The 27,196-nt window shown below is 40.8% G+C and overlaps 1 protein-coding gene across 1 annotated transcript in view; it reads right to left on the bottom strand.

Annotated features, from left to right (window-relative positions):
* SUSD1 (sushi domain containing 1) overlaps positions 1-27,196 on the bottom strand; it is a 123,433-nt gene that overhangs the window by 17,827 nt on the left and 78,410 nt on the right. Inside the window, exons 11-14 of the mRNA XM_057723478.1 lie at positions 20,022-20,113; positions 18,917-19,103; positions 8,426-8,522; positions 4,490-4,748 (exon numbers count right to left, since the gene is read on the bottom strand). Coding sequence (XP_057579461.1) covers positions 4,490-4,748; positions 8,426-8,522; positions 18,917-19,103; positions 20,022-20,113 — 635 coding nt within the window. The remainder of the gene's footprint in view (positions 1-4,489; positions 4,749-8,425; positions 8,523-18,916; positions 19,104-20,021; positions 20,114-27,196) is intronic.

The following is a 27,196-nucleotide window of genomic DNA, read 5'->3' as shown; positions in this document are numbered from 1 at the left end:
GCATTTAATGAAAGATAATATGCAAGAGTAACCTGTGAAGGATATAGTTCAAGACACTGGAGAAGAAAAAGGACCTCAAATAGCAAAGCAGTTGCTAGGGAACTGAGTGTCTTAAAGCAGAAAAATTTAAAGGGCCAGGTGAAGAAGGGAGTTCATTAAAAATGGACGGGCTTGATCAGAGGTGCATTTTATAAAACTCATTATGGCAGTAGTATGGAGCAAGGAGATAGGTAGAATAAGAGACAAGAAGATGAATTAGAAAACTGATGTTCAGACAAGAGGTGTCAAAGGCTAAACAGAGTTAATGAAAGAGAGAAAAGGATGATTTCAAATGGCATTAATGTGACAGAATTGACACAATTTAATGATGGACTACACAAGAAGATAAGAAAAAAAGGGAGGAGACAAGAATTATTCCTAGATTTCTGTCTTGACAACTTGAAACATGGTAATGCTATTTATTGGGACAGATACACAGAAGGAAAAACAAAAAAGGGGAATTGGAAAGCTCACACTTCCTGATTCACAGAGCTACAGTAATTAAAACAGTGTGGTACCAAGAACCTAGTATATAGCACAGGGAACTCTACTCAATACTCTGTAATGATCTCCATGGGAAAAGAATCTAAAAAAGAGTGGATATATGTATATGTGTAACTGATTCACTTTGCTGTACAGCAGAAACTAACACAACATTGCAAATCAACTATACTCCAATAAAAATTAACAATAATAACAAAACAAACAGTGTGGTATTGGCATTAAAAACAGATATAATCCAATGGAATAGAATAGAGAGCCCAGAAATAAATTCTTGCACATATATTAATGACTTTTTTTTTTTCTTTTTGGCAGTGCCTCACAGCATGAAGGATCTTAGTTCCCCATCCAGGGATCGAACCCATGCCCCCTGCAGTGGAAGTGTGGAGTCCCAACCACTGGACCGCCAGGGAATTCCCTCAAATGACTTTTGACAAGAGCACCTAGGCCATTTAATGGGGAAAGGAAAGCTTTTCAACAAATGGTGCTGGGAAAACTGGATAACCACATGCAAAAGAATGAAGTAGGACCCTTACTTAACACCATACATAAAAATGAACTCAAAACGGATCAAACCTCAATATAAGACTTAAAACTCTTAGAAGAAAACACAAAGGAAAAGCTTCAGGAAATTACATTTGGCAATGGTTTCTTAGATATGACACCAAAAGCATAGGCGACAAAAGAAAAAAACAGACAAATTGGACTACATCAAAATTAAGAAGTTTTGTACATCAAAGGACACTACAGACAGAGTAAAAAGGCAACCCACATAATGGGAAAAAATATTTGTAAATTGCACATCCAGAATACATAGCGAATGCCTAAAACTCAACAACAAAGAAGTAAATCACTTCAAAAATGGGCAAAGGACTTGAATACCCATTTCTCCAAAGAAGATACACAAACTGCCAAAAGTACATGAAAACGTGCTCAACATCATAAACCATGAGGAAAGTGCAAACCAAAACCACAATGAGACACCACCTCACATCCATTAGGAAGGCCATTATTAAAACAGAAAACAGCAAGTGTTGGGGAGGATGTGGAGAAAATGGAAACCTGTGCACTGTTGGCAGGAGTGTAAAATGGTGCAGTGGCTATAGAAAATAGTATGGGGATTCTTCAAAAAGAATTAAAAAAAAATAAAACTACCGAATGATCCAACAATTCCACTTGTGGGTGTATACCCAAAAGAACTGAAAGCAGAGACGCAAAGATATATTTGAACACCCATGTTATAGCAGCATTATTGCAATAGCCAAAAGATGGAAGCAATCCACATGTCCATACACAGATAGTGGATAAACAAAATGTTTATCCATACATACAATGGAATATTATTCAGCCTTAAAAAGAAAGAAAACTCTGACACATGCTACAACATGAATGATCCTTGAAGACATTATGCTAAATGAAATAAGACAATCACAAAAAGATACACACTGTATAATTCTACTTATACAAGGTACCTAGTCAAATTCATAGAGACAGAAAGTAAAAGGGTGGTTGCCAGGAGCTGGGGAGGGAGAAGAGGAATGGGGATTTGTTTAGTGGGTACAGAGTTTCAGTCTTGCAAGATGAAAAGTTCTGAAGATTGGGTTTCTTAACAATGTAAATGTACTTGACACTACTAAACTGTTAGTTTAAAAATTGTTAAAGTGGTAAGTTTTATGTGTATTTTACCACAATTAAAAATAAATATTAAAAATAATCACTACTAAATGTTTGAGTATTAGATGGACTGGAGAACTCGAGGTTTGGGAGGGGGCGGGGGGTGAAGGGGAAGCTGAGACCAAGCGAGAGAGTAGCACAGACATATATATACTACCAACTGTAAAATAGATAGCCAGTGGGAAGTTGTTGTGTAACAAAAGGAGTCCAACTCGAGGATGGAAGATGCCTTAGAGGACTGGGGCGGGGAGGGTGGGGGGGACTCGAAGGGGGGGGAGTCAAGGAAGGGAGGGAATATGGGGATATGTGTATAAAAACAGATGATTGAACTTGGTGTACCCCCCCAAAAAAATAATAAATAAATAAAATAAATAATCACTACTAAATGTTTGAGTATTAGGTGGTGATTGTTGCTTACCACCATCTCGTAAATATATTAAAAACCACTGAATTGTGCACTTTAGAATTATACGAATTGTATCTCATAAAACTGTTTTAAAAAGAAAAATAAATCACTACTGATTTTAATATGACGGCAACACATATATTTGAAACCCACAGGGGAAGTAACAGCAATTTAAATATGTGAGTCCAAATATAAGTTATTTCGAACAACAAGCACATGTTCTGCTTAGCTGTATGAAAAAGAGGTATCAATGACATCACAGGAGTTTCCTATAAACTAGAATTCTTATCGTAACCTCCCACTTCATTCCCTCTGTGCCCCCAAGTTGATATTGATTCATATTGAAGCCCTAACCCCCATGGGATGTTATTTGGAGGGAGGGCCTTTGGAATGTAATTATGTTTAGATGAGGTCATGAGGGTAGGGCCCACATGATGGGATCAGGGTTCATATAAGATGAGGAAGATTGATCAGAGCTCACTCAGTCCCTGCCACATGAGGACACAGCAAGACGGTAGCTGTCTGCAAGCCAGGAAGAGGGTCCTCCCTAGGAAACCAAATCGGCCTGCACCTTAATCTTGGACTTTCTGGTCTCCAGAACTATGAGAAATAAATGTCTGTTGTTGAAGCCCACCCAGTCTATCGTATTTTGAAATGGCAGCCCAAGCTGACTAATACACCCTCCCAGACCTCAGTCTGAGACAGCGGCTCTCTGAGCAATCTCCAAATCGCACACACTGTTCTGACAGTGCTGTCTATGGCTAGAAACACCAAGTCAGGATCTCCACGTAATTTTCTAGCAAGGAGGCCTTGTCTAAGTCATAAACACCTATGGAACAAGTTCAGGGCAATATATTCTGGACTTCAGTCTCCCAATTCTTAATCCTTTTTTGCTCCTTGGACATATTCTTAGTTTTATATCAAGAAGCATGATAATGGCATGTTTGACTTATGTCCTATGCAGAATTTAACTGCATGTTTCAGTGTTTAATATGTGATGGATCTTACCTGCAAGATGGCTCAAATTCCTCAGTCAAGAGATGTTTCTATTAATACTAATATATTTTTTTCTAGTTTCCATTACCAACAAATATGAACTGATACCAAACTCTGAGTTCTCCTAGGGCAACCATCACAATGGTTCTTCCTGATCTTCCACTCCTGACTGATTGATCCAGCTCCTGCTATTCTGTTTCTCTAGCTCATTATATGTATTGAGTCTTTTTTTTTTTTTTTTTTTTTTGGCCATACCACATAGCATGTGGGATCTTAGTTCCCTGACCAGGGATTGAACTCGTGCCCCCGGCAATGGAAGCACGAAGTCTTAACCACTGGACCGCCAGGGAAGTCCCTATTTATTCATTCTGTAATGAAAACTATATATATTCATCCACCCTACATAGAAGGATGGAGAGAAGAGAGTGGGGCTTAAGCAATAGCCAAGGAAGGAACGGAGGCAGAAAACAGTGCAGAGCTTAACCTGCCCCCCCCCTCTTTGCTTCCCGGAGAACGAAGGGGAGGCAGCACCCTGGCAGGAATACAGGGAAGTGACAGAAAGATCTAGATATTCCTCTCCGACTCAGACTTCAGCAGTACAATAGGATGAGGGCATTCATGAAGCTTAAGAAGAAGAAACAAAACTAGTTCATTCCAAACACAGATCCAAACAGGTCCCCCAGCCAGTTCAGAGTATCAACTTCCATAAAGGTTTTACCCGCCCATCCTTTACAAAGTGAAAGGATTCAACACATTTTTATGGATCGTACATGCAGTGTTCATCTCAACTATTGGGAAAACAAATGTTCAAACATTTAAATGTCACATGAAGAGGAAAATATAGACGTCACAAGAATTTTTAAAGAACTATACCTTATTCCATTCACTTGTGATTCGTAATATAATGCAGTACTCATTCCCTATTTTCAAGGGCGCATTATAATATTTCCCATAGTACAGCCGGTCTCCAATAGTTATCTCCATGGCATCATCAGGAACATCCTTGGCCAGCAGTTCTGCAGTCACATACCCATCAGCATCAGAAGCACTGCTAAAGAATGAGGTAGCCTCTTCAGAATCACAAGCAAATGTGCTTTGAAGGGCCAGGGGAAGCACTAACACCTGATATGAACTGGAAGACAAAAGAAAATGTTTATCAGATCCTTGCTTGGGGGATTCATTCATTCATTTATTCATATTTATTGAGCACCTGTTGCGAGAGCAACACTTTTCTACATACTGGAGATACAACACTGGATAAAAGTCCTTGCCCACATGGGATTTACGGTCTGACAGCTCCAACAGTCACAGAACTCCAGTTGCAACCAACAGTGTTAATGCCAGATGACACTGGGTGAGGGATCTCTCCAGGTTCTGGCTACCCGGTAAATCCTCTTCAGCTGGGAGAAGTTGCTGCGCATATAACTGCCCAGAGATACGTGTCCTAAAGTCGATCTACTCAGTGATTTTCATGTGGGCAAATAAAGCCCAGCTGTGGAAAGCATTCAGCAGTCACATGGAGGCCAACTGCCTACAAGAGTTAATGCACCAAGTCTGCAAAAAGGCTCAACGCAATCACATGGGGAACCTAAAACGGAACTCATGTGATTTACATTCCCTTCGGTTCACGGACTGATACCAAAGTTCCTGTGAGACGAATCAGAAGCACGGAGTGCAGAGTCACCATGAGTTCACCTGACAATATCCTGAAACAGCCAGAAAGCGAAAATCTCATATGTTCGCTAGATGTGGACAAAGAAACACGCTAGCAATCAGGTGTCATTCTGTCTTATGTTATAGTATTATTTATCCCACCAAATAGAAAATATGTCAGTGAAAGGAAGTGTAAGAACAAAAACACTCTGAGAATGAATCATGCCTTCCTTTTTATTCCCATCTTATTCAGGGCTCAGCTCCCACCTCTAGTATAGTCAGTGCTGCGATGTCTCCTTTCTCTATCAGGCTTGACAGCAGGGATTTGAATGATTTACTCTTTTTTTAAAAAAGTATTTATTCATTTATTTTATTTTTGGCCACATAGGGTCTCTTTTTAAATTAATTAATTAATTTATTTATTGGCTGAGTTGGGTCTTCATTGCTGCACACGAGCTTTCTCTAGTTGCAGTGAGCAGGGGCTACTCTTCATTGTGGTGTGAGGGCTCCTCATTGCGGTGGCTTCTCTTGTTGCAGAGCACAGGCTCTAGGCATGCGGGCTTCAGTAGCTGAGGCACACGAGCTCAATAGCTGTGGCACATGGGCTTAGTTGCTCCGTGGCATGTGGGATCTTCCTGGAGCAGGGATCGAACCCACATCCCCTGCATTGGCAGGCGGATTCTTAACCACTGCACCACCTAGGTAGTCCCTGATTTACTTTTGTATCCTTACAAATCCTTGCATGATTCTTTGGCTATGATTGACTTCCCACCAATATTTCTTGAGTTGAAATTTCAGTAAAGAAGAAACACATGAGTCAGCACCAAATACGATTAGGGTAATTTCCAAAAATCATTAGCACACATAATTCTATTTTACCAAAAAGTACACACTTCCTGCTCCACATTCCTACTGCCCCATCTCTCGCTTCCTAAGAGCCCATGAGTTACTAGGTTAAGAAAAGGGAGTCCTCCGCAACAGCAGGTGTTAGATTTGGAAAGTATCCACCCACCAGACTACCCAAATTCCTGCATGTCCTCAGGCCCCTGATTTCCACAAAGTCTCTGGGTTCGCTTTTAGCACAGGACTTTCTACAAAAGGAACAAACTAAAGCCTGCAGGGCACTGAGATGTCACTGCCACCACCGATAAACATTTACTAAGCCTCCACTGCCTACAAGGGAACACCTATAACAACAAACTTTCCTGCGGACCTGAAGACATCCCTATGAATCATGGCTGCGTAAGAAAGTAAATATACGGCAGCCTCCATGCTGTCCATACGCACATCTTCAAGTCCCTCTCGTCTTTCCATGTAGGTGGTGACGTTCAAGTGCAAGTTCAAGGCTCACCTGAACTCTTTTGCTTCTGAATGTTGCCCAGTAAAGGCACCATTCATGAGGCATAAAGCAGTCTCTCCAACTAGCATGATTATAATCACCCAAGTTGCTTGATAATTGTACAAATTTCCAGTCCCCATCCCAGACTTACTGAGTCAGAATCTCCACTAGAGTCTGAGAATTTATATTGCTGATAAAGCATCCCAGGTACACTTAGAATCTGGCAAATGTGGGAGACATTAGCCTTAAGAGAGCCCAGCCACAGGCTGTATCATCCACCCAAGATCACCAAGCTAAGGAAGGGAGGCACGGCCCCAGAGCCCCTGCTCCACCATGTGCCCAAGCTACTGCCCCGTGACAATGTACAAGGCAGACTCTGGCTTGTCACACACAGGCAGTGCTGCCACCCCCAGCTCAAACCAGGTAGTCAGGCCAAGGAAACTGCCCCACTGCCCTCTGGTAATTTGCCCCCATGACACTAGGGAAGCAGTTGTGCCTGTTTAGAGCATGACTGTTCTGGAAGGACTTCTCCCCTCTTTCTCATCACCACCCTCCCTTGAATGACTCACTGAGCTCCACTTCCTGTTTTGGAGGCTCTGGCCAGCACAAGCCTGTCATTTGGTTTTTCTTTCTGCATTACATAATTATCTGGCTTAAATATCATGTGTGTCTTGCAAATTCTCTCAGGCAGTGAGATCACAGCTTCTGTCCTCCTTATAGCAACAGAATTTCAATGCCTTCCAGTAACTTGTCAGGGATCAAGAAACAGAACAATTGAGGCCATATCTGTGCCTGGAAAGACTTTTGAGCACTTACTGAACTCAAACTATGAGTAATAGATACGAAAAGCCCAAGTTTCATTACAAATGGACACAGATAATATCGATAGACTTTCTTTTTGATAGTTTTGTGATATCTCATGCATTTTACCTTGATTGTACTGTAGGGTCATTTGACTGAAGGCTCCGGAGAGACAGAAGCAGTGTAGGTTAGGTCAAGGACGCAAGCTACTGTCATCCCCTTGACTTGTTACTGTCAGTAAGCTGTTCACCTCTCCAGGCGAACCACAATCTTCCTCTCTCAAAAGGGAATAATTCTGCTTTCCTAACCCTGCCATGATGTTTGTAAACAAAAAGCTTAATTGAACACAATGCAGTCCACCAATTGAGGTAAATTAATTCCATCCTAATACCATATGGAGTCCCAGAAGCAGTTATTAATGACACAATACCTTGTCCACAACTCAATACACGAATGACTTAAAAGAATTATCCAAATAACCCTTCCAGAAATCACTACACACACCCCGAGATCATCCTTAAATAAAAGAAATATGTATTCTGTCTCTGGTACATGAAATGATGCTTCTGGTCCACCAACACTAAGAGAGGCACCAGGGGGCGTGAGTGCCAAGGACAGTGCCCGACACGTCACAGGCACCCAACCAACGCTCGTCTGATGACCAAAGGGACGGATTTAGTTTTCAAGCTCAGCTGCTCAAATGCTTGTCTCTGGTCCCTTAAAAGTCACTCTATTCACTAGGGAGGGTGCTGGTTGGAATTAAAGGCCCACTCTGTGTCCAAGGAAACAAACAAACAAAAAGAGTTTACATTGCCTCAACTACTCCAGTGCAGCTACCTAAAGAGAAGTCTCTTCCTCACTCAAACCAAAGTTCCAAAACAGTCCATGGGGATCACATTGCCTCAGCTACTCCAGTGCAGCTACCTAAAGAGAAGTCTCTTCCTCACTCAAACCAAAGTTTCCAAAACAGTCCATGGGGATCACCGGGCAGCCATGGGAAAGAGGTCTCCACTGACCTGATGGGTCCATTTTTCTCCTTGGCTTTCCTCAGTCTCAGGCGTGGTAGAGGCCCTCTGTGCACAGTGAAAAAGTCTACTTCTGGAAGGGGAGGCTCTGAAAACATGTCGAAAAGAAGAAAAGATCAGAATGGGCAGAAGCACAAAGAAAGCGGGGCATCAAAAGGAAAGTTTTCATGTAAGAAGAGATGAGCACATCCTATGTGTGAATCTTGAACACATTAGGCTAAGTGAAATAAGCCAGACACGGAAGGACAAATATTGCATGATTCCACTTACATGAAATATCTGCAACAGGTAAATCCATAGAGACAGAAATAGATTAGAGGCTGCCAAGGATTGAGTGGGTGGGGAGGAAATGGACAGTTATTGCTTAATGGTCAACAGCATTTCTGTCTAGAGTGATGAAAACATTTTAGAAATAGGTAAGGGTGGTGGTTTACAACACTGTGAATGTACTTAATGCCAATAAATTGTGTCCTAAAAAATGATTAAAAGGGTACATTTCATGTTACATATATTTTACCACAGTTTTTTTTTAAAAAAGTGATGCCCCAGCACTGACAGAGGGTGGATGCTTGGGCATCACAGTTAACGTGGCAGGTAGGTTCCTATTTGGTGGAGAGACCAGCATATCAGACTTCTAGATCCTTTATAATCACACAGCTCTCTGACCTTATCTTGCCCTCCCCAGCAACCAGATTTCCTGAATAGATATTCCACCGGGAGGAGGAGGTACTGACTGGTGACACCGTGTTCTAACATATAACTGGGAGCTACATTCACAGTACAATTGTACCAGCTGCCACTTTGCCTTGTGGGTCACACAGCTTACGTGTGTTGCGCACACAACACATATAATAGATGTGCCCTACCTAGGACACATGCCATTGAATCTTCTCATCAGTGCTATTAAGTGGATGAGATTTATAGAGGAAGGGAGGAAGAAAGAAAAAGAATAAAATATGAATCCCGCCCTCCCCCCCCCAACCCCCAATTCCCCTGAACGCTGCCACAGTAAAATAAAGGACTAGGAGGCCAAAACACACACTCACGACTCTATTTACCCAATTAGAAAATAGCTTTGGGGTAGAAATTCTCAATTCAAATTATAATAAATAAAAACTTATACCTTCCTACACAATTTTTAAAGCTCTACTGAATATGTTATTCATGCACTGCCTTTCAACAAATATTTATTAGCCGCCTCTATGTGAGGCTGGGAGAAACAGCCATGGAAGACATGGTTTCTGCTTTCCAGGAGTTCAGAGTCTAATAGTGAAGACAGTCTCGTAAACAGGCAATGCTTGGAGATATGATAAAGTTATACACTGGGGTGGTGGGAGTGCAGAGGAAGAACGCCTGACCAATGACAGGGAGGTGAGCCTATCAAATACAGAAACAGATATACATTGGGCAGGAGGTGAGAGAGAGTGTGGGCAGAGACAGACTGCAGGAGTTCAGTGTGGCTGAAAGGCTGAGTTCCAGCTGGGTATAGGCAGCCAATAAAGTGAGAAGCGTGTGTATAGGTCAGATCTGAGGTCCTGGAAATACTGAGAAGTTGTCTAAAGATTCTTAGCAGACATGTATTTTAGAAATATTGATACAATTTAGACCACCGATTGGAGGATGAATTAGAAAAGAGCAAAAGCACAGATTGTAAAAAATTTAGGTAAGAAGTGCCTGAGTATGGAGAAGAGTATGGAGATTCCTTAAAAAACTAAAAACAGAACTACCATATGACCCAGCAATCCCACTACTGGGCATATACTCTGAGAAAACCATAATTCAAAAAGATACATGTTCACTGCAGCACTATTTACAATAGCCAGGACATGGAAGCAACTTAAATGTCCATCAGCAGATGAATGGATAGGGACTTCCCTGGTGGTGCAGTAGTTAAAACTCTGCCTGCCAATGCAGGGGACAAGGGTTCAAGCCCTGGTCTGGGAAGATCCCACGTGCCGTGGAGCAACTAAGCCCATGTGCCACAACTACTGAGCCTGTGCTCTAGAGCCTGTGAGCCACAACTACTGAGCCTGTGCTCTAAGGCCCATGAGCCACAACTACTGAGCCCATGTGCCACAACTACTGAGCCCATGTGCCACAACTACTGAAGCCCATGCACTTAGAGCCCATGCTCTGCAGCAAGAGAAGCCACTGCAAAAAGAAGCCCGTGCACCAAAACAGACAGTAGCCCCCACTAGCAGCAGCTAGAGGAAACCCACATGCAACAACAAAGACCCAACGCAGCCAAAAATAAATAAATTTATTTAAAAAAACAATAAAACCGACGAATGGATAAAGATGTGGCACATATATACAATGGAATATTAGCCATAAAAAAGAACAAAATTGAGTTATTTGTAGTGAGGTGGGTGGACCTAGAGTCTGTCATAAAGAGAGAAGTCAGAGAAAAACAAATACCGTATGTTAATGCATACATATGGAATCTAGAACAATTGTACTGATGAATCTAGTGGCAGGGCAGGAATAAAGACACAGACCTAGAGAATGGACTTGAAGACATGGGGGGAGTGAAGGCTGGGACATAATGAGAGAGTAGCATTGACATATATACACTACCAAATGTAAATTAGCTAGTGGGAAGCCGCTGCAGAGCACAGGGAGATCACCTCGGTGCTTTGTGATGACCTAGAGGGGTGGCATAGGGAGGGTGAGAGAGAGGCTCAAGAGGGAGGGGATATGGGAATATATGTATACATACAGCTAATTCACTTTGTTGTACGGCAGAAACTAACACAACACTGTAAAGCAATTACACTCCAATAAAGATGTATATGGAAAAAAAAAAGTGCCTGAGGTCTGAAGCAACTGATGGTACTCAGAATGAAGAAGAGGGGGCAGATGGAGGAGACACACGGGGCAGAGAGGGAACAGAAGGCAGTGGAAGGTAAGGAAGGGGAAGGAATCTGGGCTTTGGTTTTGGCCACTGAGTCAGTGGTGACGTCATTCATCAAGGTCTTGGGGGAAGGTTCAGACGCAGCTCACTTCTAGACCTGTTACGTTGGAAGTGCTTGTGAAATCATCCAGCAGACAGTCAGAAATGCGGGTCCAGAGCTTAGGAGCCAACTGTGATGGGTGATGTGGAGTCAGTCATCAACAGAAGAGGCTATGAGGGCCCAGAGTGGACCACCGGGAAACCCAGGCATCTAAGACCAGGTGGGTGAGTGAGAGTCCCCTACAGCTTTTATTAAACAGTGCTACGTCTAGAATTTCTTCCAAAGTCACCCAGATACGGCCACACAAATTATGTTTTCCATACATCTGTGGCATTGTTAGGGACCCTAGAGGTGCCTATAGTGTTGAAGGTCTATGCTATTTCCCAGAGGTGGCCAAGAAAGAGATTCCATAACTGACAGCACTGAGGAAGACAACGGCCAGCTTCCTGAAGCAGTGATGGGGAGAGGGGGAAATGCTGTTTGAAAAGCCCCCACCAGGCACCCCAGGGGAATGTGAGCATTTGAGGATCTGCACTCAGCCCTCAGGCTATCATTGAACCACCCTTTCTTTCCTGATGTTTTTTCGTCACAGTAAAGTAAGTGGTTTTTATCACACATTTCCTGGTTTCAGCCCAGAGAGAGATTAGCTGTTTACTCTTTTCTGTGTAAGAACCCTTCTCAGGCTCTTTTAAATTATTCCTCTGTTTGCTCTTCTCTGAGATTAATAACTCTAGGTCCTCTAATCTCTTGGCTAACCTGGTCTCTCGCCCACTCCAGGAACAGCAGAACAAAGTGCTTGCCCAGCTTGGGGAAGAGGGCCCCACAGCAGGGGCAGGAAGGCCATCCCCTGTTTGTTCTGTGCCACGTTGCCCCTTTTCAGTCCCAGCATCATTCTTGCAGTTCGACACTTGCCACTACCGTGCGGTCGATTCCATCGACACACGACTCCTAGATTGGTTTCTGCTCTGCCTGCTCAAGGCCTTCCCCACCTCATAAACAGTCTGCCTTTTCTCTCAAATGTAAAAGCCTGAACTTCATCGGGCTGGTTCTTTGCCACATTTTTGAGGTTAAATAACCTTAACTTCCAGCCATATTTTCCAAGGTGCTGTTTCCCAGCCCCCAAACTGCTGTCTTGGGCAGATCTGCTCTCCTTTTCATCGGCCTCGTTACTGATTTAAACGAAATCAGACCCAAGGCAAGAAATGGGTCATGTCTGGGCTGAAGTTCTTTCACCCTGAGTTTGTGAGATGGGAGGAGACACTCATTCCACCCCCAGGTGTCAACAATAACCTATTCTCTATTAGAAGCAAGTGACAAAGGAAATTATGGAGGCTACCATCTGAGAAAACTTTGAAGTCGGGAGAAAAGCAATGACGCAGGACTTGTCCTGCAAAATATTAACTATATTAGAAATTTACAATAACTGAAATAGGAAGGTGCGAGCCCAGGATAGGCAAAGCAATGGAAGAAGCTAGACAGTCGAGAAACAGACCCAAATAAATACATGAGAATATAGTGGAATGGCAGGGGCAGTCATTCCAAAGATGAAAGGGAGACTGGCTTATCATTTGGGGGAAAAAATTACCATGTAAATTTAGCCTTATACATACATCTAAACGAATTCCAAATGGACCTAAGCTTAAATGTGAAAAGCAAAACTATTAAGAAGAATTAGAAAATAGTACAGAATAAGAATTATTGATCTGATTTTCAGGGTAGGGAAGGCTTTTCTTGGCATGAGCAGAGGCAGAAACTATAAAAGAATCAATAGAATTGATTACATGAAAACTTAAAATGTCTAAATGTCAAAAAGCATACTGAAAGGAAAATTAAAGAGTAAACAACCTGGGGGTGTAATATTTATAACAAAAGATTAATACCATTAATGTAGGCAAACTATTAAAATCAATGAGAGGAAGGAGGTAACAGAAGTGCAAATGTGTTGACGTTCCTCTAAATCCCACTAAAATGAACCAAAAAAAAAAAAAAAAAAACCCACAGTAAAAGAAAATTTTATCTGCACCAAATCTAAACAAAGGTTGCAAACTTATGCTATAACTTCAAGTAAATGCAAGGAACTAACACACATAAATAAATGTATAAAAATAAAGACACCCCAATGGTTCTTTTCTAATCCTCAGCATCTCCCAATTGGACCATGCCCCCCACTCAAGGCATGATAAACTGAAATTGATGGCAACAGAGCAAATGGATCTTACACCATAAGTCATCAGGTATCACAAGGCGAGCTGCATCTCCACTGTCAATAAGGTTATGAGACTTGGCTTCCCAGGGAGAAGGAACAATCTTTTTTTTACCTGTATCTCCCCTTCAGCATTTAGCACTGATCTTGTATATAATCAATCAAAAGGTATTCACTGATTTAAACTAAGTTACAGCATACCCTTCCCCCACTCCTACAACACACAGAAACCCTGGCTTTTAGGCTTCTGATATAAAGAAACGTTCCCATTCCTATTTTGTACAAAGCTAATGTTAGTATAGGAACATAACGCACCCAGCCCGTGTTCCTCTGTGATGTACCATCCTGTCTCAGTGGGGCCTCCGTGGGGCTGCAGATGATCTCAATGAGAGGAGTAGGGAGACGTGCATCCCCATGCAGCCATTTCCTTGAGGGGTTGGGGTTTGATTTGAAGCTGAAAAATAGTTGGGAGATTTCTGGGGACGAGAGAACTAGATGGCCCATGGAGGTATGGAAGGCCATATGTGACTCCCTCCTGACCTGACCTATCATTAGGTCCTCAGATGTCAAGGAACCTGTGTTCACGAAAGACTTGGACAAAGAGAAACAACTGGGACGAAGGCCAGCCCAATCTCCTGACCTCCCGGCAGCTCCTGCCCGCTGGGAGCCAGGGGAACCAGCAGGAATAAGTGTGCTACCCTGGAACCAGCCTGAGGAGATAGAGTCCTCACTGAGGACACAGGCATGCATTGTCCTTAAATGGTTTGTGAAAAAGAGGCCCAAAGCAGAAGAACTCAAAATACCTGGTCCTGCACAGTGGAGGTCAGAGGCGGAGGCAGTGGTCCCTAGTCCTGTAGAGCTATTCTGACTGGACCTCTCTGTTAAAAGGATAGCCTGAGAACGCCTGGGACACATCTGTGTTTTCAGTGGCTCTCCTAAACATCTGAAAAAGTACATTCTCTTTTTCTTATTACGAATGCAGGTAGAGATGAGAAAGTTCCCGTGTATGTTGCCAGCCTTGGTATTGAAGGTGGACTTGGGAAGGAATGATTTCCTTTACATATTTGTTTCCCCCTTCTCTTCCAGCATTCTTGGTTCCATAATAAACATTTAACTTCAAATGATCACCACACTGTGTAGAATCAGTGGTTTATCTTTACATTCCTGCAGGCACTTGCTTTCTCTATCTCCTTCTCTCTCACCCTCCACTTCCTCTCTCTGGTTCTCTCCTTTCTCTATGAGAAGAAAATTTTGCCTACGAGCTTTTTGACTTAGCTAGAAAACAGCATAACCAGTGTGCGACAGCTCTTCTGACCTTTTGGGTCTACAAGGATGAACGTTTGTTCTTCCCTTGACCTAAATAGAATATAAATGGTGGGGCTATTCTGAAGAATTCCCATCAGTGGGCTGCCTGTGGAAGCACGTGGGCCATGAGTCAGAAGCGTTATGATATCCTCTTCATCTCACCACCCTTCTCACCAGCACCCTCTTCCGTTTTCACTGCAACACTTGCCTCTGTCCTTCAACATTCCAAAATCTTTCACTCTCCTCTGAGGTCAGCAGTATATTTAAAGCGCTTGTTTTCATCCTGTTCCCATCAGTAAGATTTAGCTTGATATAAGACACTCAGAAGGGAAATTCCATTCACTTTTCTTCTGGGAAGTCACTGCTGTGTATTCCATGTCCAAATCCCTTGTCTCACATTTCTGGTAAAATTCAAAAGTTCACATTTTTACTGAAACAAAGCCACATCCTAGGCGACTAGGCATACCTCTTCAAATCAATATATAAGGTTCTTTTCTTTCTTTTTTTTTTTTTTAAGGTTCTTTTCTTGAAGAGAGGGCTTGGAGTCTGTTGTTATCTTGTTTGTTTGTTTGTTTACTCTTTCACAAGATGATCTTAACAACTTGGATTTTCACACTTTTTTAAAATTGCAAATTCTTTAAAGTAGGTTGGATTTGGTAAATAGGCAGTCATGGTTTCAATGAATTTAAACAGCTCAACAGTGTCCCCTGGTGGCCAAGAACACAGACACTGGGTGCTTGAGCTACGGGGCTATATTGAGAGTACAAAACAAGTTAGAAATGTCTCATCAAGATGAAAACTCCCAGGCTTCCCTGGTGGTGCACTGGTTAAGAATCCGCCTGCTAATGCAGCGGACAAGGGTTTGATACCTGGTCTGGGAAGATCCCACATGCCAGGGAGCAACTAAGCCCTATGCACCACGACTACTGAGCTTGCGCTCTAGAGCCCTCGAGCCACAACTATTGAGCCCAGGCTCCACAACTACTGAAGCCCATGCTCCACAACAAGAAGCCACTGCAACGAGAAGCCTGTGCACTGCAAGGAAGAGTAGCCCCGCTCTCCACAACTAGAGAAAGTGCACACACAGCAACGAAGACCCAGCACAGCCAATCAATAAAAAAATAAAAAATAAAAGAAAAAGATGAAACTCCCTCTCCCAGGTCAAAAAATATGAAATGCTAATTTGAATCACCAATGCAAACCATCCAAACATGAGAAGGACCAAAGAGTAGGAGACTGTGAACAGCTATTCATTTTGATAAGTCACCATGGGAAGAAATGCCCCAGCTGAACATCTCTTTCCAGTTCTAAAGTTGGTGAATTCTTTTTGGTCTAAAGCTTTTATTAACTAACCAGGCATTTCCCAATGCCATTACCATCCGCTGGCCATTCTGAGGTTAGCCCTCATATTCATTCACTACAAAAATATTTCTTTGTTGTGCTATCATCGTCCTTATGTAGGCTAGCACTGTCCTTATATGTTGGGGATTCAATGGAATACACACAGACAAAAATCTCTGCCTTCAAAGAGTTCCTACTTTGGAAGGGGAAAAGAAAACAAGTAAACTTTAAAATACAAGTTCTGAAAATGAGGTCTATGAAGAAACTCATGCAGAGGAAATGGATACAGAGTGATGGGGTGGTGATGGGGAGGTGATTTTTGAAAGGATGGACAGGGAGAGGCTATCTAGGTAATGCCATTTGAGCAGAAACCTGAGTGGTTATAAAGAAGCCATGTGCAGAGAGTGTCCCAGGAAAAGTAGGCAGAAGATGGAAAGACCTGGATGCAAGAATAAGTTTGACCTATTTGAGAAATAGCAAGGAAGGCAGGGAGGCCGCTGAAGCTTAGTGAGAAAGGGGGAGGGCAGAGGGAGATGAGGTCAATGAGGTAGGCAGGGGCCAGACCACATGTTCCATGGTAAGGAACGTGGATTCTATTCAAACACTAATGCAAACTCATCGGACAGTTTTGAGCTGAGGATATGTTCTTATATGCATTTAAAAAAATTTTTATTAATTTTTTATTGGAGTATAGTTGATTTACAATGTTGTGTTAGTTTCAGGTGTACAGCAAAGTGAATCAGTGATACACATACGTACGTCCACTTTTTTTTTAGATTCTTTTCCCATATAGATCATTATAGAGTACTGAGTAGCGTTCCCTGTGCTATACAGTAGGTCCTTATTAGTTACCTATTTTATATATAGTAGTGTGTATATGTCAATCCCAATCTCCCAATTAATCCCTCCCTCTCCCCTACCCCAGTAACCATAAGCTTGTTTTTACATCGGTGACTCTATTTATGTCTTGTAAATGAGTTTATTTGTACTATTTTTTTTAGATTCCACATATAAGCAATAGCATATGACATTTGTCTTTCTCCGTCTGACTTACTTCACTCAGTATGACACTTTGAGTGATGCTTTTAAAGTTATGGTGAAGATTAAGACTTAGGGCAGCAGGTGATAGGCAAGTGTAAAAGCAGGGAGAAGAGTTAGAACGCTATTGCAGGCATCCAAGCAAGAAGCTGCCGGCTTGGATTAGGCTGCTAGCGGTAGAGGCGAAGGTGGGGAGAAGTGGTTGGATTCAGAATGTTTATTTCAGAAACAAGCCAGCTCGTTGATGGACTAGAAACTGGTGGGAGAAGCAGAATCAATTATGATTCCTTTTTTGGCCTGAGCAGTTGGTGAACAAGAATGCCAATGACTAAGATAGAGAAGCCTGGGTCGAAAATGGATTTGGCGGTGAAGGAAGAGGTGAGAAATCAAAACTTCTATGGGTTTGCATATTAGATGTTCAATAGGATATATTTCGGAGACAGGTGGATACATGAGTCTGGAGCTCAGAGGAGAGACTGGGACTAGGACACACACTTGGGAATGCTCGGCAAATATTGATAGGTGATGTTTATAGCCATGAGACTGGTAGAGATCACCTAGGCAGAAAAGGTAGATAATGAAGAAAAAAGAAGAGAAGAAGGCAGGGGAGCGGGGCATCAATAAAAATAGATGGAACTAGTGAAAAAGGCTGAGAAGGAGCAGCCAATAAGGGAGAAGGATCCAAAAGCCAAGAGAAAAGGTCTTTCAGGGATGGGATGCCAAATGCTATAGAGAAAATCAGATAAGCACAAAGTTGGCCAGTGGATTTTGCAAGACAGAGACACTTCCAGTAAAGCACTGAGGACAAATGCCTCTGAACTGGAACCAGTTAAAGAAAGAAGAGGAGGTAAGGATGTGGAGCCTATACAACATTCTTTCAAGGAGTTTTACTGTAAAGAGAGGCTGAGAGAAGACAGAGTAGCTGCAGGGAATATGGGATCAAAAGAAGTGTGTTTATCTTTTCTTTGTTTTCATTTAAAAAGGAGATATTACAACATGCTTGTGCGGTATTGGGACTAATTCTTTACTGGGGGGAATTGATGAGGCAACAAGGGATGGCGGGGTTGAGAGAGAATGTGCCTTAGGAGTGGGGACAAGAGAGAAGATAAAATATAGGTTCTGCATGCAGGAAGCTAATGCTCTGAATGTTACCTCGGAGTGTGTGTGTTGGGAGATGGAGTGAGCATCACAGATTTGAGGAGAGATGAGAAAATTAGTGGAAAGTGAATGTTCTAGGGGACTAGAGTGGGACTGCTAGTCATTTTCCCCTGAGAGGAACCTACTCTTAAGGTACTTGTAACAGAATAACAATTAAATATGTTACCGAGAAAGAAACAGTAACAGGAAAAATTCTTTTTAAGTATGAAATATTTTAAAGGTTTCAAATATCCAGAAGGAAGTTAACCAACACTCCTGTACACGCTACCCAGACTTACTCACTGTTACTATTTTGTTTCAGACACCTTTTTAAGAAATAAAACATTATAGTTGCAGCTGCAATCCCCTTAGCACCCCTCTCCAGTTTCAGGTCCTTCTTCCTCATTCTCTTAAAGTTCAGAAAGTAATAGTGTGCCTCTTTATTTGAGCCTATACAGCTCTGCGGTGACGTCGTTCATCCAAATGCTGTTATTCAAGATTTACCTGTTATCTGGGTTGTCAGAGAGATGACCACAGGAAGTTGAGAAGACAAAGCCTGGATGCTGACACTGTAGTTGGTACCTGGACTCAGGTCCAAACACGTCTCAGGAGCCTGGCTGCTGGCAGTGATATTAAAGATCATTTCCTGGGCAAACTCCTTCTGATACCATCTCTGGCCCCGAATGTGGAACTGAAACATAGAAAAGATCAGCAGGTGAACTGCTAGCTTGAAAGACAGGTTTGAATGCCTTTTTTCACACGCTCTCTTGCTCTCAATTCTAAAGTTCCTTCAAAAAGCGAAACATGGCAGTAAGCAAATATTAGAGTAGTAATACCGTAAATATTGGATTATAATATTATCAGTATAATAGACATATTTTTAAATCAAAATGCACAAAAGGCCGAGGTCCCAATACTGACAACTTTCTCTTTCTCATTCTCACACATATAACAGCACATGCCCAATGTGAAAGTCTGTTGGCAAAAGTGCAGGAGCAAGGCCGAAGAAAACTTCCTAGAAAGAAAATAAAGAAACTGAACTAAGACTTCTCCAGAGCAGGACGTGCATGAGGATACTCCTAGTAAAATCTGGGAAGGGTTTTTCTCCTCTGCTCACCCCCTTCTGACATTCCCTACACTTTCCTGTAACATTCCAGCACCTGGGCCAATAGATGCACTTTTCTTCCTACTTAATTGCTTCTAGGAGCAGCTCATTCCATGGTCTTTACCTTTCTTACTCACAACCATATTTAGCTTTAAGAGAGAGTCCCGTTGATTCTCTAGGCAACATATTCAGACCCTGATCAGAGGCACTGGTGTGGAGAGACACACGTGCAAAAGCCACGGGCTCCCTTCCACAGACACTGTCTGAACATCAGCTCTGCATCAGGCTATGTCATACAAAGAACCTCTCATGATTTTCTCATCAATCCCCAAGGTCTCTCTGTCTTCAAATACGCAACAGAAGTGCCCATTTTCTTGCTTCTCACTACAACTGTCACTGTAAATCTTCCATTGATAATGGCAGCTATATAAGTGGTTTTCTTGGTTTGTTGATATTTTTTGAAACTCCCACACAAGACAAACACCTATCAATAGAGTAACTTACTAGATACATCTCCTCTGTATCAGCTGTCTTCATACTTCTCCATCTCAAGCAGGTTTCATTAAATATTGAAATGTTACTGACGATCTGTTTTACTGCAAGAGGAAAAGAATGAGAAATCAACTTACATCTTATACCAAAATACTACCTTTTAATTGAAAGCATTTACAGAGGATGACTTCAGCAGTATTTTAATTTAGAAGTTAGTGGCAACAGTCCAAGAATCATCCCTTTTATATTTATGTAAACTCAATCTTGATGAAAGATTTAAGATCAAAAGATACCCCAACAGAGGATCCTTCTTAAAAATTACTTAAGTCGATTCACTGCAAATTCCCTTGGTTTGCTAAGCTAAAACTGCAACTCCTTGTCCTGGCCTTGGACAACCTCATTTAGACAAATAAGCATCAGTTTGAAATTCTGAGCTGAGAGTAACATTTCAGCAGAGAATTGCTCCTTGAGGAAATGAAAAAGCCTACCTCAAGCAGTCAGACTTTTCATGATGAAAAGGGGGGAGTGGTCCCTCTTGGTTTGGGCTTCCTCATCTCTTAGGATCAAAGAAGCATTCCTTGGTCTCTGCTCAATTTCATGGTAATCAATCCAAAAGATAGTTCAAATCTGGTGCTGCGTAATATAGAGGCACATCCCCCAAGCTTTTTAAGATAAAGACTAGTTATTCTGGGATTTCCCTGGATGTCCAGTGGTTAAGACTCCTTGCTTCCATTGCAGGGGGCACGGGTTCAATCCCTGGTTGGGGAACTAAGATCCCGCAGGCAGCGCAGCACGGCCCATAAACATAAATAAAAAATAAGTAAAATAAAATAAAAACTAGTTATTCAAAACTCTGGTATCAGAGGTTACTTTCTTCAACAATGATCCCTGTCCTTAAACTGAAAATAATATATCACACTTGCTAAGAAGTTTCAAAGGAACACTGTGATGATTAATAAGTGATAAAGACAATTTCCAAAGCACCTGAAAAAAAGAAAATCTCATGGGAGCCAAGCCTTTATTGCGTAAGCCCCTGGACCAACAGGTTCCTATGAACGAAGCCAAGTTGGTAGACATGACCCTTCTTTACGGACTGGGCAGCTCCGTCCAGAGAAAAACCTGTTCCACAGGTCACGAGCTATACTCAAGTGTTGTAAGATGGAGTAGGGAAGAAAGTATAGATGATCCAGGATAAAGCAACCTCACTACTGGGTAAGGAAGATGGTTTTAGAGATAAGTAGTAGTGGTCCAAGGAAACTCACATTTATGAAACTCAAAAAGCATTTAACTTCAACAGTATTTATAAACAGTTCCAGGCCATACAAAAAGGTAGAAAGCCTACCAAATTCATTCAGTATGGCTGGATAATCCACCATGCCCAAGCTGGACAAACATGACACAACCAAACAATACACACTATGCCAAACACACTTATTAATGTAAATACAAAAATCCAAAATAAAATACTAACAAAAAGAAGTCAGCTGTACATTTAGAGAACAATACACTATAAACAAGGGAGATTTACTCCAGGAATACAGAGATGATCATTATTGGGAAAACTATTAATAGATTAAAAGAGAAAAACAATATGGTTACTTTTATAATCATAATGGTTAATACATCTAACGTACATTCCTGACTAAAAATCTTAGTGAACTAGGATTTAATTTGATAGAAACTCCTTGATTTAAAAGTGTTTATTAGAAACCACCATACTGAGTGATAAAACAAGGAAGTAATTTCTAATAAAGTTAAGAACAATCCAAGGATGCATGGTTTCACAGCTATTATTTAGCATTAATCAGGAGATTCTAGACAATGCAGAACGAGGCAAGGAAATAAATGAGCTATAAATACCAGAAAGAAAGGGAACAAATTATGCAACTGCCAGCAAATCAAAAAGGATCAACTGAAAAGCAAATATGCAATTGTTTGAAAACAACAGAAAAACAAATACAAATAATCAGAGTTTGGGAAAGTGCATGCAAAAACAAGAACATAGAAAAACTGTTCATTTTCTACATATCTGCAGGAACAAGTATGGTAGGTTGAATAATAGTCCCTCCAAAGATGTCTGCATCCTAGTCCCTGGAATCTGTAACCATGTTACCCTACATGGCATAAAGGCTTTGCAAATGTGATTACAATAGGGAGATTACCCTATATTATCCAGATGGGCCCAATGCAGTGACAAGGGTCCTTAAAAGAGGCAGACAAGCAGATCAGGGCCAGAGAGAAATTTAAGGTTTAAACTGATGAGCTTTAAAGATGGAGGATGGAGCCATGAGCCGAGGAACGTAGGCAGCTCTAGAAACCGGAAAGGGCAAGGAAATGGATGCTCCCTTTGAGTCCCCAGAATGCACACAGGCCTGCTGACACAAATAAACTAAAACCACAAATAAAATATAATAGAAAAATTAAAAGATCTCTATTCACAAGAGAAGAAACCATGAGCAAACTTCAAATACCTAGAAATAAATCTAATTAGAAATGTCCAAGACTTAACATGAAGATTTTCTTTTCCCCTGAAGGACATGAAAGAACACAATAAAGAGAAAAATCCACATCCTTGAATGGAAAGATTGAAAAGTGAAAACATATCAGTTCTCCACCAATTAGAATGTACTTCCAATGGTGATTCCAATGGGTCTTTTTGGAATGTGATAAGTTTACACATTCATTCAGTGAATATTTAGAAAGTTCTCACCACGTGCCAGGCATGCTTTGGGGCCAAGGATAAAGTGGTGAGAAAACAAAGTCCCTGCACCTAGAATTCATCTTAGTCAGAAAGGCAGAAAATAAACAATTGAAAAAATAAATTTAAAAACATAATCTTGTGTGCTATTAAGACTATGAAGGAAAGCATCATATAAGGCTAGAATGGATAGTTAGGGAAGGCCCTTTGTGGAGGTGATATGTGAGCAGAGACCTGAGGATGAGTGAGTGGGCACCAAGAGTGGAGGAAGAGGGGTCAGACGGGGGGGCTCCAAGGTCAAATTCCCACATGTAGGAATCAGCTTGACATGCTCACTTAACAAAAAGCAATTACCGCTAAATTGGCGGCGGGGGGGTAGGATTAATGAGAATGGCAAGAAAAAAATTGAAATAAAAATATTGAAAGAGGACATAACCAGGTTTAAGTACCTAATATAAAGTTATAACAATGTTTCTCATCCTTTTCTGTTTTTAATAGCAGTTTTTTAAATTTATTTATCTATTTTGGCCATGCCGCACTACATGCAGGATCTTAGTTCCCAGGCCGGGGGTCAAACCCATGCCCCCTGCATTGGAAGCACACAGTCTTAATCAATGGACCACTAGGGAAGTCCTCCTTAACCTTTTTTTCATTATAGCCCTACATGGAGCCTTTTTAAACATTTTTTTCCCCTAATCTCTTACCCTTTCTAAAATTTTAATACCACAGGCATGTATATGTTTCTTATTTACTATATGTTTATCTATGATTTATATACAAAAAGAATAATATTTTTTCACCCCTCAAGAACCAACTTTTGCCCCATTTGGGTGATTTTGCCCCCAGGGGGTGAATTAAGAATACTAGAGTAAATCACTAGTTTGTTGCTAGCAAAGGAACAAAGAAAGAGATCGATGGAACAGAGTAGAACCCAGAAATCAATCCATCTGTGCACGCGAATTTATATAAGATAGGGGTGGAATTTCAAATCGGTGGGAAATTAATTGAGTTGGGAAATAGTTATTCATAGAAATAAACTAATATTAGATTCCCACCTCGACATACAGGCAAAAATGATTCAAACTGTATTAAAATTTTTAGTTAAAAAATATACTAGAAAAGAATATTAAAAAAAAAACAGTTCTATAATCTTGGTTAGGAAAGAAATAATAAGAAAACTAGAAAAAAAATTTTAAATTGACTAAATAAAATCTTAAATTTTCTTTATGGCAAAAGACTCAACAACCTAAGTTTGAAAGACAAGCAACAAGGTGTGAAAAAAATTGTAACATATTTGAAAAAGTCGATAGTCCTGATATTTAAAGAACACTTGCCATGAAGAAAAATACCACCACCAAAAAACAAAAAGGAGCAAGAAAGGGAAAAAGTGATTTATAGGAAAACTGTAATAGGGCACTCAATAAGCAAAGAGGTACAAATTGAAACAAAATAAAATATGCTTTTCACGTATTAGGCTCTCAAACATTAAAAAACTGGAATATTCAACACTGGTGAAGGTGTTGGAAAACAGGTGTGTGTGTAAATTGATACAATCTTTGTGGAGAGGAATTTATGAGGCTCTTTATCTTGGTAATTCCACTCCCAAGACTCAATTCTACAGAAATACTCTGCCCAATTATGATACAGGATGTTTCATCAAACCTAAGATGCCATTCTTGTAAGAAGAGCTATTATTTTGTTTTATTACGAAAGAAAAAATCCTGCCAGGTAAACTCTGTCATGATTATCTTCTTGTCTCTTAGAATTATTTTCTACTGGTTGAGTTTTTTTCCAGCCCTATAGAAACATTAAAATTTTATAACATATACAATAAAAATAGAAATAAAATTGATTGAGACACTCCTAAAATTTCTCCATATTCAGTACGTAACGCTTCTCCATCACTTTTCAATTAACAGTTATCAGTGTCTCTACCTCTCCACATCCTATGTTCTATCCAGAGTCTTGGCAAGGCAGTATTTCTTTTAAATGTTCTTTTTTCTGTTTCTTGCAAGCCATTCTGAGGCTGACACGTTACACTGCTGATCTATTTCCATGGTTTTCTACACACACAATAATTTTTCCAATGTCAAGTCACTGGAAAAGTTTTGAGAAAGTTTTAGTGTGCAAAATGTTAACATACCACTAATGTCCGTAACTAAATAAAAGTAGCAACACTACAAGTAGTTATGACCAATTCGGTGCATACAGGGGTAATGAGGAGTACGTTCATAGCACCCACCTGACAGTATAACAATGGTTAAGAATTCACACCTGTTAAAATGTGAAAACAACATGCACCTAAGAATCAATAAAACATAATACATGTAAGTATACTGATAGTAGTATTGTCTGTAATAACAAAAATTTTAATGGGAAAAAAACCTAAATATCCTTCCATGGTGGATAAATTAATAGATTAGTGAAACTTCATCCAGTGGAATACTATGCTTCCCTCAGAGAAGGAGATGGCATTATATGAACTGATATGGAAGTATGTCCACAGAATATTGTAAAGCCAAAAATTAAAAAAATGAAAAAGATGGAAACTGGTATATATATATGATTCTGAGTTTTTTTTTAAAGGATGCTCGCGCACGCACAAACACACACACACACACACACACACACACACACGAACATGTAATGTTACAGCAATGGTAGGTCTGTAATTCCTTCTGCTAACAGGAAACGTCTCACTGGTTAAATTCAGTTCCATCTTGGTCAGAGAGCAATTCTCACTGTAGGTCCCCTTCTCTCCATCCAAGGGGCTCACAGTTTGAACCACAGGTAGGATGAACCCATGTTGAGCTCACTGGAGGGGAAAAAGGATCCCCAGTAGAACAGAGCTCACCCTGAGTCCCTTCCTACCCTGCTCTCTGATTCTTTGCTATACAAAGTACATGCCCTGTCTCTCATTCACATTTTCCTTGTCTGCTTCATTTTCAGCTGTCCTCTGCCTTCTCTCTCTCCCACCCACAGGGCCAATCTAAGCTAGAAGCCTGAAGTTGAAAAACCAGACCTGCAAGAACGCCTCAGAGAAGAAAAAATGTGGCTCTTAGTTCATCAGATTCTTTGAAACTTTGTTTCTGTTTCATTAATGTGGGCAAGCAATTCTGGGCAAAATCAGTCATTGCTGTACTTCCTCAGGCCTCCCACAGTCCCCTGCAAATACCTCAAACTACATTTTAAGCATTGTATTATTATATATGCATTATTATGCATGTGTGTATTATCAGAGATTATGTCTCGTTCATCTTTGTACTCCTGGTGTCCAGGACAGTGGCAGGCACAGCATTGCTGGTTGTTCAAATGTAAACAATCAGCAATAAGGGAAAAGCTAAGCAACTGATATCATATTAACCAAATGGAATACAGGTACTCTGAATAAGACATGGTTTCTGCCACGTATTTAATCTAGAAGAGGAGTTACATCCTATATCTATATAACAAAAATATAAGGGAGTATATAATAAACGTCATAAGGTAAACTTAAGTAATAGTTAACATTTGATAGATGCTTCTTGTGTATCAGGTATTATGCTGGTTCTCCACTTGCATTAACCCATTTAGTCTCACAACAAACCCATGATGTCATTCCCATTTTTACAGTTAAGGCAGTTTAGGTACAAAGAGTTTAGGTAAATTGCCCAAAGGCACAGAGATAATGAATAGCAGATCTAAGATTTGAATTTAGATGACATGACTCTAGAGTAACTGTGCCAAACTCATACCAATATTTCCTCCTGAAAGAGAGTATGGGAATTCAGAAAGAAGAAAACCTGCTTTCAGTTGAGGGGATCACGAAAGAAGGGAATATAGAAACTGAAGAAAAGAAGAGGGGAGAGGGTTCCAGGTAGAAGAAATGGCATAAGCAGAGATATGGAGGGGAAAAGTTAGCACTTAAGAATTTATTACAGATTAGAGTTCCAATTAGTTCAAGGATAATGGTGGCCCCTTAAATCCTCTCCACACATTCTCCAAAATATTCTTCAAATCAACTGGAAAAGCAAGTAAAGCAACATAAAACCAATGCTGTCATCACCACTGGAAGACAGAGAATACTACAAACTTTAAATTCACCTTTAATGGAAAAATAAATACCAAATTCCAGGAAAGCTACCTCTCAATCTCCCACAAGTCATTCTAGAGGGCTCTTGAAGAGTCCCGTGAAAGAGAAGAGGAAAACAAAGGGCCCAATTGTGAGTTAGAGTCACTCCCAGAAAGAGAAATTCCACCTTAAGTGTGAAAATACTGAAAAACAGGTATTGGTATAAGAAAGGTAGTGGTGTAAGAAAGGCATTGCTTCTGGGAAAGAGGAGGATAAAAAGGAAGGAATAGGCATTCTTTGGAAACTAATTGGTGACAGGAAAAAGAAGTGCAGGGGAAAGACAAGATCCTGCAAGTCGAAAGAGAACCCAAAATACAAGAATACAGAATTCATCCCCAGCCTCACCAAAAAACAAAAACAAAAACATCCTTTAAAAGA

Source organism: Hippopotamus amphibius, chromosome 2, assembly GCF_030028045.1.
Source record: "Hippopotamus amphibius kiboko isolate mHipAmp2 chromosome 2, mHipAmp2.hap2, whole genome shotgun sequence".
Classification (NCBI taxonomy): domain Eukaryota; kingdom Metazoa; phylum Chordata; class Mammalia; order Artiodactyla; family Hippopotamidae; genus Hippopotamus; species Hippopotamus amphibius.
The sequence above is the reverse complement of the archived record's forward strand: the minus strand, read 5'-3'. Positions and strand labels throughout refer to the sequence as shown.